At 37.5% G+C, this 14,954-nt stretch overlaps 1 protein-coding gene across 1 annotated transcript in view; it reads left to right on the forward strand.

Annotated features, from left to right (window-relative positions):
- LOC150076579 (putative receptor-type tyrosine-protein phosphatase mosPTP-1) overlaps positions 1 to 8,454 on the forward strand; it is a 995,686-nt gene extending 987,232 nt beyond the window's left edge. The window contains exons 24-25 of the mRNA XM_090387917.1: positions 202 to 337; positions 8,146 to 8,454. Of these exons, the coding sequence (XP_090244043.1) occupies positions 202 to 337; positions 8,146 to 8,316 (307 nt within the window). The 3' untranslated portion in view covers positions 8,317 to 8,454. The remainder of the gene's footprint in view (positions 1 to 201; positions 338 to 8,145) is intronic.
- The last annotated feature ends 6,500 nt before the right edge of the window (positions 8,455 to 14,954 follow it).

A 14,954-nucleotide genomic window follows, 5' to 3' on the forward strand; every position in this document is an offset into this window, starting at 1 on the left:
TTCTGTAATTGGATATATCTACTGGTACATCTTGTGGCTGGCTTACCTAATTATGCTTCCTGCTAGCTAAACTGCTAAACCATTGCCTATGACCACAACACACAACATATGCACAAAATGAGTGTATATATATATATATATATATATAAATTTTTCTAGGGCTTTTTTTTTCTTATATTTACTTATAATTATCTCTTCTAGGTTTGGTGGAACGGAAGCAGCTAGCTTTTGCTGCCTAACCACTTTGCACAAGCAGTTAGAACATGAGAACTGTGTAGATGTGTACATGTATGCAAAACTCTACCACATGCGCAGGCCCGGAATTTGGCAAACTCAGGTTGGGAGATATATGATGTACTAATCAATTTATGTTAAGATTAAACTAATTCTTTTCATTTCCTTTTAATAAATAATGAAACTGTTAAAAATTTTTCTACCTTACCCTTCCCGTTGGGTAGTTGTTGATCATTGTAAAGCTCCTTATTTGTAATAAATAAATGTCAGGTTTCAGGGTGCTTTCAAATGTTTTTTTTTTTTTTTTTTAATATGGTTGTCCCAAACAAATAGTATTGAAATCTATCAACCCATAGACAGTACCTTGTACTATGTATGGGTTGAAAAGATATTGTTGATGTTAGCATTAGTTTTAGTAGAGGCATATGAAGCAAGATAGCAAGCTTAAGCAGTATCAGCCAAAAAAAAACCCCTTCCATTTCACCCCCCCATTCGTTCCAAATGCCTGTTCAGCTCAGCCTCAAATTTATTTAGACTATCAACTTCCACAACAGAAGATGGAAGTCTGTTCCACCAATCAACTACCCACTGGCTAAAGACAAATTTCCGTGCATCTATTCTACAGCTGTCTTTCCTCGATTTGAAACTATGCCCCCTCAGGTTCTTAATCTGAGCAAGAAGAATCCCATCAGCATTCAGCTTGCTTAACCCATTCAAGGCCTTATACACCTCAATCAGATCACCGTGCAGGTGCCTACTCTCCAGGAGCAGTAATTTCCAGAACTTAAGCCTTTCTTGGTAAGAGCACCCTTTTGTTCCCCTCACCAATCTTGTTGCCCTTCTTTGTACTCGTTCTAGCAACTCTACATCATTTCCTCTAATGAGGTCTCCAGACCCATACACAGTACTTTAGATGTAGCCTGACCATTGCCTTGTATAATGGGATAATCACCTTCCTGTCCCTGCTAGCAAAATTCCTATATATCATTGACAAGACTCCATGACCTGACCTGGCATCCCCTCTGCACTGCTCAGAGAACTTTATATTTGACTGCACAATTATCCCCAGGTCTTTTTCACTTTCCACTTCCCTGAGTGTAGTACCACACAGTTGGTACGTTACTCTTTGGTTATTGCTACCCATATGCAGTACTTTGCATTTGCCAATGTTAATCTTTAGGTGCCACTTCTCAGCCCATTCGACCAACTCATCTAGATCCAGTTGGAGTAGCATACTGTCTTTACTGTCGTGAACAACCCTGCCAGCCTTTGTATCATCTGCAAACTTGGACATTAAGCCTGATATACCTTCATCAATATCATTGATAAATATACAAAACAACAATGGACCCAACACCGACCCCTGGGAAACTCCACAGATAACATTTTTCCACAAAGAGCAGTGTCCATTGATTACCACTCTCTGTCGTCTCCCACTCAACCATCCCTTTATCCATTATAGCAACTTACCCTTTATGCCATACCTCTCTAATTTGTACAGCAGTCTTCCATGTGGAACAGTATCAAAAGCTTTCCTGAAATCCAAGTATATGATATCAAAATTATTTTTGCCATTCAGTTCCTTTGTGACCACATCATAGTATCCAATCAAATTGGTCAGACAAGACCTCTCTTTAACAAACTCATGCTGTGTCTTAACTATTACTGTATTCTTATCTAGATTCTTATCTAGATAATCCTGCAATTCTTCTTTAACCAGTGATTCCATTATTTTCCCCAGAACACAAGTTAAACTAACAGGTCTGTAGTTACTTGTGACCTTTTCAATCCCCTTTGTGAATTGGTGATACATTTGCACACCTCCAGTCCATGGGGACCACCCCTGAGTCCAAGGAAGATCTCATAATTATGGCTAAGAGTTTGCTTACTTCCTTTGCTGCCTCCTTTAATATAACTGGATAGATCCCATCCATCCCAGGTGCCTTCCTTATGTTTAACTTCAACAATTTCTTCTCCACTTTGCTGTCAGTTATTACAAAATCACCTATCTCCTTGTTAGAGTTTGATAAACTTCTGGCACTCCCCTCATTGAATAACTCGTCAATAATTAACCCATCTATGTTAAGTGGTTCAATCCAATTCATCTCTTTTCTTCTAGAGTTTACATAAGTAAAGAACTCTTTGTTGTTTTTCTTTGCATCCTTTGCCAAAGATTTCTTGTAATCTGCCTTCGCCTGCCTAACGTCCTTTGACTTGATTACAGGCACTAGTTTATATCTACCATAGGCTTCTGTGTCACCTGATACTTTATATGCATCCCATACATTTTTCTTCTCTGCCACAAGCTTCATTAATTCATCTGACATTTTATATCAAAACCTTGAACAGTATTTCTTAGTTGGAATTTCTTAGATGAAAAGCCTAGTAGCCTCCAAAATTAAGTCCCTCAAGGCTTTCCATTTAGAATTCAATGTTGGTTACATCAACAGTTGATCCCACCGTACAGAATTTAAAAACCGTTTGAGACCCCTGTAATCACTTTTACAAAAGCAAAAGCCCTTTCCTTTAGCCTTGATAGTAGTTACATCTTTAAGTAATTCCCACATCAGTACATTGTGATCACTGTCACCCAGTGGTTCCTTTATCTGAAAATTCTTAAAGCATGATTAATCACCATTGATAATCAGATCAAGAGTATTACTCCCTCTGGTTGCCTCTCGAACATGTTGCTGTAGAAAACAGTCAACCAATAAATCCACAAACATCCTGCTAATGTGCGAGTGACTAATCCAGAAGTTCCGGTCAGTATCTAAATCAGAACGTCTTATAATGGGAGATTTCTCTGCACAATTGCTCATTATACTTGTCAGATTCATTAGGCCTATAACACACACACACACACACACACCTCCCATTTTTCTTTTCCCAGTGCTTATGTCACACCAAACAGACTCAACATTGCATTGTCCACCAACCTTAATTGGATGCACTTCCTTAGATTTTGTGTTTCTTAACTAACAGCATACCCCCCCTCCTCCCTACCTGTCCTGTCTATCCTTTCTGTACACATTGTACTTCCCAAATTCCAATTCTGATATATATCTGCTTATATCTGTGTGACACCACGTCTCCGATATCCCAACAATATCTGCCTTTGATGTCCTGACCAACACTTCAAGCTCATCAAATTTATGAACTATACTCCTAGCATTGGTGTACATGCAAGTATACATGCACCTGTTCCTACTTTTAGTTACCCTAACACAGCCCATGTATGCACTTGTTCTACTATGACTGCCTGCGGCCACTGTTAACCTTTTAGTTTGTGTATCCCACCCAATCTAGCATTTTTCCGATTCACCTGACACTGCCTCGATAGCATCAGCAAATATCCTTGCACCCTTTCTATTTAATTGTACCCCATCCTTCATTCATTGTAGAAGGAAACAATGGAATAGTGATGATATCAAGGCTCTCCTGCATAAGCATGAGTGAACTTGTGTTTTGCTTGCCGGAGACATTTAAAAGCAAATGAGGACCGTTACTTGAGTAAGTGCTCAATTTTTCACAAAGACAGAGCTGGAGTGGACCTACCCATAGAGCAGTTGCCATTCTTGTGGATAACCATACACCTTTTCACGCTGCGCCACTCACCACCACCTTAGAGGCAGTAGCTATTCAATTTACAGTAGATTTCTTCATAACTATCTATTTGCTCTATCTATTTTATACCTGGGAATGACGTTCCTGAAACAGACCTTGGTGTTGTCATTCATTAATTGTCCTCCCCTTTTCTGTTACTAGGAGATTTTAATAGACATGATACTCTGTGGGCTAGTGTTGATTAAAATGGAAGGAGTCAGACTGTCAAGCGCATTCTCAAAAACAATAACCTGTCCCTTATAGGTGTGGGTTCTAACACCATCTTCCACAGCCCAGCAGATAAATGGTTAGAAGAACAACGGTACACCACACTACATACCACAATATCCATACACTTTTAAATCTCTGGCCTGTACAGTGTACTGTATCACATGACAGTGTAAACTTGCAGAGATGGGGGGAACCCCTGGTGCCGTTAGACCCTAAACTAACTATATACTATACACCATCTTCCACTTGCTTACCCATAGATTTACTGTGATCAACCTCTCTATATATGCTTGCCTTCTCTCTTTCCAGTATACATGGGAGGTTGAAGATGATCTTTATGTTAGTGGTCACTTTCCCATGACATCCACCCTCTGTAAAGAGACCATCCCACCCATTTATGTCTATAAACATTGCTCACAATGACTGGAATACCTTCAAACATCTGGCACTGTCACCACAGTTAGCAAGCAGCCAATTAATGATGAAGTATATCACAAACAGTATTGTCCCGGTAGTGGCATTTGCAGTTCTAAAGACCTGGTTTCCACTATTTCCAAAGCCATGATGGAATGCAAAATGCACAGCACTTTGATCTTAGCCAAAAGGCTGAGAAGTGATGCAGCAAGAAAAGCTCAGAACAAGGCACTGGAGATATTTCGTCGTTATCCCACCGCAGATAATTCAATAGCCTTAAAACATGCATGTTCCAAAGCATGATTTGTTAGATGTCAGAGTCAGAAGGAATCTTGGATCCACTTCACTTCTTCTATCTCCCAGATGTCAGCTAAGTTCATCTGGAATCAAGTCCAGAAAGTGAAGGACAGATACATATCATATGCTACAACCATCCTGGAACGTAATGGATTTGCAATTGTGAACACTCTAAGGGAAACATTTGCTTAAATAAAAGTATCTGTTTAAACATCTTAGCCCCCTGAGTTTCTGGCTTTCAAAAAAAAAAGTGAAAAACAGCATTTGAAGCTGTCTTCAGACAACTACTCTGAATCATACAGTCAGCCTTTCACAGTTGAAACTGAAAGCAGCACTATCTCAATCCCAGGCAAGTGCCATCAGGCCAGATGACATCCATTATGAGATGATTAAACACCTCTCATCTGAATCTGTGTATCAGTTTCTCCTTCTGTACAACAGGATCTAACTTGAAGATCAATTTCCGGACTCCTGACATAGTATGATCATGCTTGCCTTTCCCAAGCCAAGGAAGGATCCAGAAATTCTGACCAATTACCACCCAATTGCTCTTACATGCTCTGTGCAAAATTCTGGAAAGTATGGTCAATGCCCACCTCATATGATACTTAGAAGCAAATGACCTCCTTTCCAAAATTCAGTATAGCTTCCAAAAAGAAAGGTCAGCACTCAACAATGTAGAAAGAGCATATGACATGGCTTGGAAATTTGGAATTTTAAAATATATATATATATAACCTGGGTCTTTAGGGGTCATACAGCCCTTTTTATAAAACATTTCTTTGTTAAACCACACATTCCAAGTCGGTGCAGGGTCTCTCTCTCTCTCTCTCTCTCTCTCTCTCTCTCTCTCTCTCTCTCTCTCTCTCTCTCTCTCTCTCGACCTTTCTGCCAAGAAGGTGGCATTCCTCGAGGGTCAGTTCTTAGTGTTACGCTCTTTGCTATCAAAGTTAATTCCATTACTGAATAACTTCCTCCAGCTGTAAACAATGTCCTCTTCGTTTATGACTTTAGCATCTTTTCAGTTATGCAACATGATTGTTATTGAAAGGCAATTGCAAAACGCTGGAATAAGTAAGTTTTAAAGTTCTCGTCTCAGAAGGCCGTTTGCATGCACTTTTGTCTCAAACATAACCTTCACCTTGAACCAGATCTTAAACTCTGACAAAACATCATTCCAGTAGCACCAGAGACAAAATTCTTGAGGCTCATATTTGATAATAAGTTAACATTTTTACCACATATCCGTCAACTAAGGACAAAGTGTGCAGTGGGGGCTGAATCTCTTATGCTCCATCTTCTCTGATAACTGGGGAGTAGACCGCTGTATTTTACTCTGCCTCTATTGCATACTTGTGATCAAAATTAGATTATGGGTGCCAAGTGTACTGCAGTTGTTAGACCCAATTAATCATCAATCCATCCGCACTGCTGGTGGAGCATTTAGAACATCCCCTGTCCAGAGTTTATATGTCGAAGCAAATGAACCACCTTTGTCGCTTCCTCAAAAGCAATTTTCATTCCTATCAGTCAACCCTACGTGGACATCCATTTTCCAACCACTATGATCTCTATAACAACCGTCAGACTGCCTACTGTCCCTCTGGTATACGTTTTGAAGAGCTGCTCAGAGAACTTAACATCACGGTAGACAATGTTGCTCAGTCACCAAGGCAACCCCTTCCACCCTGGCATGCCCACTTTCCATCATCATGCAACTCTTCCATTATCAACAGGGGAAAGTCAGTCATGCCACCTTCTGTTTACCTACAACTCAGTGCTGCCCATCGATCTTCCTACTATGATTTCCTGCCTGTTTTTAAGACTGGTTCGGAATTAGAGCCATCTGTAGGATCAGCTGCAGTCTTCTTATGCTGCACAATACCTGAGAAGATTCCCGACTGCAATATATACACAGCAGAGTTGTATGCTATAGAGCTAGGTTTGGACCACATAAAAACTAATAATTATCAAAGGTGTATGGCATAAACAGATTCATTAAGTGCGCTACAGACTATCAGTGATGAGATACGATCCTCATCCAGTCCTCTCCGGGGTTCAGCAGAAATTGCATTCTATTTCTGAATCTACATTTGACATCTGCTTCTGCTGGATGCCAAGCCGCTTTGGGATCAGAGTTAACGATCCGGTAGATGCTGCAGCCATATCAGCACAATCCAAAAAACATCACAGCCTGGTGGTCCCGTATACAGATACAGGCAAATGATACAAAACATACTTCATTCCCAATGACAACAGTCATGACATATATAGGCCACAAACAAGTTGTATGTAGAGAGGAAGTTTTTCTTGCTTGCCTCCACATAGGACATAGCCATCTTACACATGCTTTTCTGCTGAGGGCAGATGACCCTTTTATGTGCGAAGATTTTTTTTTTACACTTTTTTTTTAATAATTAAACATATTTTAACCGAATGTCCACATTTTAGACAGGAACGGAGCACATTGTACCACTTTGAACCATTTGACTGAGTTCTATACAGTCAGTATAGGGCTCTGACAATGACCACGTGTCAGCTGTTATTTCATTTTTAAAATTAATTAACTTGTTTACTTTTTAAAATATACTCTTTTATTATGTATACTTTTAACTATATTTATATAACACTTATACTTTTGTGATCATTTTATATATGTATTGAAAACCTTTTCTTGCCACAGTGACCAACTTTAATAGCTCACTGTAATCTTTTATCCTTTCTATCTTTTACTGATTTCATTACTGTTTGTTATTAATTTACCATTGTTGGCACTTTATAGCCTATGTCACTGATGTGCCAATAAACGTTAAACTAACCAACCAACAAGTACTTGTGATAATATGTGGTTTCATAATCCTCTAATAAATTCTGCAATTAATGACAATTATTGACAGTTGAGAAACCATGTTACTAAAAGTTCTGCAGCTGTTTATTGCAAGGAATCATAAAACTTAAAAATAGACTTTTGAAAATATCATGTATGAAGAGAGAAAAATGAAAGCATAGTTTAGTTTCAAGATTACATTTATTTTATGGTTATATTTACAGCATGTTTGTGTGATAGCATATTGTTTTAATTCATCTAAAGATAATTCACACTGTTAATTGAATGGTTTCAGTATTTAGTGCCACCCTTAGGATGCCTATTCTGGATTTATTGTTGATCTGTTACTTGTCATTTCACCTTGGGTATTCCACCTTAGATTTCTTGTGATTTATATAGGTGGTTTAAAACCCTTTTTTTAAAAAAATATATATTGCACCTTATGCTAATTCTACTTATTACTCTTTATTTTTCCTAACAGTCTGCTTTAATAAAAATATAGGTTTATTTACTAATATTCATTTTCAATTTATTTTCAGGATGATTACCTGTTCCTGTACCGAGCCCTTGAGAGTAACCTTACTGCATCTTCTGCAGCAGGTGATGCAGATACATCAGTTAGTGGCCAGGTTACAAATGGTCACATGAATAGTAATGGTCATGTTGTAAAAATAGACATTCCACTTAAAGAAGAAGAGGCTGTAGCATGACTACTCAGTCTTGATTGATAGAAAATCACTTTTATCTATCTTTTATGATCTCACTCCAGGCCTGCTGACTACAGCAAGTGGTTTGGCTTATCTGTGAATAAGTAGTTAACTTTCAGAGTGTATGTTGTACTTTAATTAATGTTGTCCAGAGACGGTTGCTACATTCTCATGACGGGATTTTTCCCAATTATTTATTTGCCATTGTCAGGTGTTCCATCAAAACACGGACTGTAGCTGTAAATTTTGAAGCAGCAAGTTCATACTTCTAAAATCAACATGAAATAACTGAATTTGAGGATGGTCAAGGAAGCATTTGGATTAACACCTTGTATTGCCCATTATCTTTGAACACAGCATCATTGTTGTAAATTATATGAAGTACTCTGATTCTGATTTCATGCAAAGTTTCAGCTGGAACCTGATTTGTTTTTTTTTTTTCTTGTAATTATGAAGATGCCTATAGAAATTTTCTTGGCCATTGTCACTATTTACATGGTGAAGTCAAAATGTAAACCTTTGTGACCGAAGGCTTTGGTATATGCAATGAACATACCTATGATGAGTATTTTGATATCAAAATCAAAGTGTGCAAACAGACTGGAATTCCCTCCTTAAATATGATGCACTGATCTTTATGTGTGTGTGTATGTAAAGAATTTGAAAGAAGATAAGTCTATTAAAAGATTTAGCAAAATATATTAGAGGTATAGAGAAATTTGTCAGTGTTGTAATTAAAGTTAACTATGTATGCAGGCATACAGTACTCACAGAATCAGTGACAAATCATTAACATTCCAGTGTTGTACAATTTAGTACATTTTTGTAAAACTGTACTTAAGTATTAGTTGTAAAGACCAAGTCCCTGTGTATGTATGATGCAGCATCTGTTATGCAAGGGGCAGTGCTGTAACCGATGTGATGTACCTGCATTTCTGTATATAAAAACTTGTAAAGTATTGAACCTGCTTTCCCCTCTCTATGCCGTTATAGTTTTTATATATATCTGAGTTCCTTTCAGATTTTGGTGTTCATATTTAAGTTATCATTCCAATGAAATCATCACTTGAACTCTGCCACCAGAAATTCGTCTTTTATGGTGGGAGGGAAGCGTCAGGCACAGACAGACATGAAATTTGTTAAATTTAGCATTGATTCCAACAGTTTTATTATTTATTATAAATGATTAGTGCTTGATTGTTCTATTCCAGATGATATTTTACCTGTTAAGTTTCTTTAATTCATATGCACAATATTGTTTAGAGAGAGAGAGGTTTAAAGAAACACTGAGATAGCAAAACAGTATGTATTTTAAAAAAGCTCAGTTGAGCATTTTTAACGAGACTATTTTTTTTCTCTAGTAATATTGTAATAAATAACAATTTTTCGTATCACAGTATATCCGGTGACTGCAAAAAAAACATTGCAACAGCTTCCTTCTACAAGCTAGTAGATATGGCCATGACTTATGACACACATTGTTCATATTTGCATATGTGCTTAATCTAATCTCAACCTGGCAGTATCAGCAGTTCTTCTTACATGTGACTTTCCAAAATGATGCCCCCACAATATCTCTAAATGAGTGATTAAAAAACTAAAATATTTTCTACCTTTCTGAATATCGATACTTTTACTTCAATAGTTTCTTCTTCTTCTTCTTCTTCTTCTTTTTTTTTTTTTTTTTTTGCGGTTTTCACAGTAATTGCATGAAAGAGCCTCTCAGGTACCCCACCACTGTCTTTTGCAACTGTTTTTATTGAAGAGTGACATGGAATATGACTGGTTTATAGTTCAAGGTTACTTGCTTTTACTCTCCCTCTAGTCCTGTAAATATCTCGTCTCACAGAAGGTGTTTTTAAAACATCTGTTATTGTTTTCACATGTGATATTCATTCTAGATATACAGTATTATATGCTACTCTGTGAATAAATATTGCATGCTCAGAGTGTGCCAAATTTTAAATAAATTTGAAAATCGAAGTAACTAATAGTATTGTGTGTGGAAGTATCTAATAGTATTGTGCCCTTGCAGGTGCATTTTTTTTTTAATATACAACAGAATTGTTGATTTTCTTTTTCTTAAAATGAAATATGAAAAAAATAGTTTTTAAGTATTTATTTTTTTTTAAAAAAAATTCCATTATTAGTATTATATATAATATTGGTGTAAATACACTATAGAAAACTCTTAAATGAAAAAATTGTTTGTAGTTTGAAGGGGCATCATTTTATCTGTATCTCATATTGTGCTCCTCCTTCACAACGAGTTGCCATGTTTTGCACTACCTCGAATAAGTAACGCTTCACTAAAAGAGAAAGCTATTGTTACTTATTCTCAGTGGGCATCAACACCCAGACAGCATGAAGATCGATGCTTTGTTTCATCGGCGCCTCCGTAGCCAGGTGAGAAGGAGCAGCAGCACACGCTTCTTGATTAGACCGGGGTTCGAGCCCATCACCACCAAATATGGAGAATGCGGAAAGGTCAGTGAATGACCACCGCATATCCCGGAGCAATATGGCCTTAGTTGCTAATGCTCCTAAAAACCAAATAACGAACAAACAAACATTTGTTTCATCAATCTTCATTTATGAGATTAATAGTAGCGAATGAAATAAGAAAGCAAGTTTATATAGCATTAGCTAAAGAAAGGGAGGAAAAAGCCAACACTGCCCATATGACGTTTCAATTCCTTCTAACAGTTTGTTTTGGTTCTTCCTTAAATTTATTCAAACTACCCACCTCTTCAAAAACAGATGAGTGTTTGTCCTAATAATCAACCATCCACTGAGTGAAGACCAATTTCCACACCCAGCATCCTCCTTCCTCAGTTTCAGTTTACTCCACCTCGTGTGTGCATCAGAACAAGAGGAAAGATTAAAAGTATTGAGCTTTCTCAAACCATTCAAAACCATAAACTTAGCTGTTACCTCCAGGTCTTTTTCATACCCCACTTCCTTGAATACAATAATCTGGGATACTGCTCCTCAAATGAAGAAACTTGCATATGTCAATATTAAACTTCAGTTGCCACTTTTCAGCTCAACTACCTAACTTGCCTAGATCTTGTTGTATTAGCATACCCAGAATGTGATTACTCAGCCAACTTTCTATTATCTGCAGACTTAATTTAGCCTGATATGCCTTCATCAGTATCATTAATAAATACAGAAAGCAACACCGGGCACAGTGCTGAACCCTGAGAGACTCGCCAATTGCATTAATCCAAGAAGAATAGTGCTCAATGATAATAACTCTGTCTTATTCCACTCAGCCATCCCTTTATCCATAGCAATAACTTGCCCTTAATGCCACACTGTTCAATTTGTATAGCTGTCTTATGTGTAACAGTATCAAAAGCTTTTCTGAAATCTAAATATATGATGTCAAATTTTTTTTTTTTTTTTTTTTTTATTTCCTTTCAGATCAGATGCTGTGTCACAGTATCCAGATTTGTCAGACAAGATCACCCTCTAACAAACCCATTCTGTGACTTCAGTATAACTGCATTCCTGTCCAAATGGTTATCTATTTCTTCTTTAACCAGTGACTCCCTTATTTTCCCTGTAACAGAAGTCAAGCTTGTAATTACTCTTATCACCCTTTATGAATTTGGGATATATTTGAACATCTCCAGTCTGCAGGGACTTCTTCTTAACCCAAGAATGCTCTATAATCATGGCCCAAAGGTTTGCTTACCTCTGTTGCTGCCTTGCTTAATATAATTGGATAGATCCTATCCACCCGTGGTGCTTTTTTTTTTACATTTAGCTTCAACAATTTCTCCTGCACTTTCCTCTCAGTTACCACAGGACTGTTAGTCTGATAAACATCTGGCATACCTGCTCCTAAAAATCTCCTCATGTGTGAATGTAGATAAAAAACATCTATTCAGTTGTTGCAGATGCACCATTAAAACCCAAACAAACAAACTAAACCTATTCAGTTTATCAGCAACCTGAACAGGATCATCAACAGAGTTAAACCATTCATATCTATTGGACCAGTGCATTTCATCCTTATCCTTCTGGTGTTTACATAACTAAAGAAATCTTTGCTGCTTTTCTTTGCCAGAGACTTCTCGTAATATGTCTTAGCTCACCTAAATTCCTTGTGACTTGATTGCAGACTATTTTATATCTATTGCAGTCACCTTGAACAGTATCTCTTAGTCAGTATAAAAAGCCTATTAGCTTCTACAATTCCATCCCTCCATGCTTTCCATTTAAAATTTGCCATTGGTTCCAACTAATTTCATTAGTTGGTCCCACTGCATAAAATATAAAAAATGTCTGAGACCATTGTAGAACTTTATGAAAACAAAAGCCCTTCCTTTTGTCCTTGATGGTATTTAAGTAAACCAGACATTACACTGTGATCACTGCCACTTAGTGTTCCTTTATCTGGATATTCTTGATGCATGAAGCACCACTGCTTATAATCATATCAAGAGTATCGCTCCCTCTTGTTGGCCCTGTAACATGCTGTTGTAGAAAACAGTAATCCAGTAAATCCACAAAACTCTTGTTACTGTGAGTTACCAATCCACAGGGTCCAGTCAATATCTGGAAAGTAAAGTCTCCCATTTAAGACATTCTGATTTACTGGGCCACTTATGTGTGCACATAAGTGGCCTCCGTAGCCGAGTGGGCAGGAGCGGGAGTGCAGTAGCACACGCTCTTTGAGTAGAGTGGGGTTCAAGCCCCTGACTGCTGAATACGGTCGATCTGCCAACCCGCACTGTACCAGCGTGGCAGATTATGGTCCATTTCCCTCAGCATGAATTGTTGTGGAGGCTTCCATCCTGCAGTGGGTTGATAATGGCTGCACTTTACTTTACTTTTACTTTTTATGTGTGCACAGCTGTTCATTATACTCATCATAATCATTAACACATCCTACTCTGTTTCCCAGTGCTTATGTCACACCAAACTGACTAAACATTACTGGCTACACAAGTCGACTGGATTCACTGCCTTTTATTTTCGGTGCTTCTTAACTAAGAGCATAACTCCTCCCCCAGTCCTGTCCTTTGTATATGCGTTGTACTCTCCATATTCAAATTATGAATCTCTATATCTGAATGGCACCATGTGTCTGATAATCCCACAATGTCTGCAATTCATCAGTACTTCAGATTCAAATTTATTTACTGTGCTCCTAGTATACATACTCTTAGTAACCCTAGCACAGCCCACGTGTTTGCTTATTCCATGAGAGCTTCCATCAGGAATTGAAGTTCCCAAAACCTTGCTTTCCAGGCTGCTGCATGTTCCAATACAAGTGGTGCAAGAATCACTTACACCTCTGCCTGCAGCTACTGTTAATCTATGGACCTGTGTATCCCCCCCCCACACACAGAATAGCAGTTTTCCAACTCAACCCACCTAACCCTGCCTTGAATAGTGTTGCCATTTGAAATCCATTAACAAAATGAAATATTGGCATGCTCCAAGCAGAATTTAAAAAAAATAATAATAAATTAAAAGGAAAGTTTGGTACCTGTTAAGTGTCCTGCCACCATTTCTGTTAAACCATTTGGGGCACCACCACTGCCAGGTTGAGTACATATTTCTTTAAAGGATATATTTAAAAATTGGCATCGTATAATATAATTATATTGCCTCAAGAAAGTATCTTGTACAGACTATCTTATTTGTAACTATACTAAGCCTGTGGTGTGATTTTTCTGTAAAGTTATTGCGATTATAATTAATTTAGACTGACTGCACACTTTCTGGCTGCATAGATCTATTATTTCAGTATGGTTTTAAATTAATGATGAGCAACTGATAGTGTACCACATGGTATTTTGTACTCTGTAACCTTCTCCTTTTGTGAATCACCACTCACACCGAGTATAGGCCTGCCTGGATCTCAAAAGTCACTCTGCTTCATAGCCCCCCCCCCCCCCCGGTTTACAGCTGACAATTTTCTTTGGTGTTCTTTTGTGTATGGATTCAGTCCATTGTGTTCTGTAATTCATTATTTTGTTAAATACTGTATCTGTTTTAAGTCAGTGAATATGTCTGAATTTTTGATTTACTAATTTTTTTTATATCTGCTAGTGAGAATAAGATAAAATAAGGAATTTTTTGCCAGGACAGTACATTAGATAGTCATCTCATTTGACAATGAGAATATCCATCATACAGCATAATGTTATACAATTCGTCAAGACATTCATAACTTTTAATTACATGGAACCTTCCTTTATCCAAAATCATAAAACAGTTTGAATTCAACCAAGAACCTCATTCTCCAAAGTTTTCCTTAGGAAGGAAGCAAGGATCAGTACTTAGTAACACTCCATTTTCCATCATCAAAATAAATACCAACCTCCAACCACAATAAGTCCTTTACATCAGTGGTTTCTCATTAGCATCACCACTCACTCTGAGAATGTGCAGCCAATAAAAGAATAACCACAAAGTGCTATTAACGATGTCAACAGGTGAATTCAGATTAATTGCTTTAAAGCCTCAACCCAAAAAAAATGCATATAATATACATGTTTTTGTCATAAACATAGCTTTCACTCAAAACAGGCATTAAAACTAGGCCTGTAGAAACTCCCTGTGAAACTGTGCTTCAAATTCTTATGCTCAGCATTTGACAAAAAAAAAAAGAAAGAAAA

Source organism: Mastigoproctus giganteus, chromosome 13 (genome assembly GCF_048544385.1).
Source record: "Mastigoproctus giganteus isolate SK-2022 chromosome 13, ASM4854438v1, whole genome shotgun sequence".
Lineage (NCBI taxonomy): Eukaryota > Metazoa > Arthropoda > Arachnida > Uropygi > Thelyphonidae > Mastigoproctus > Mastigoproctus giganteus.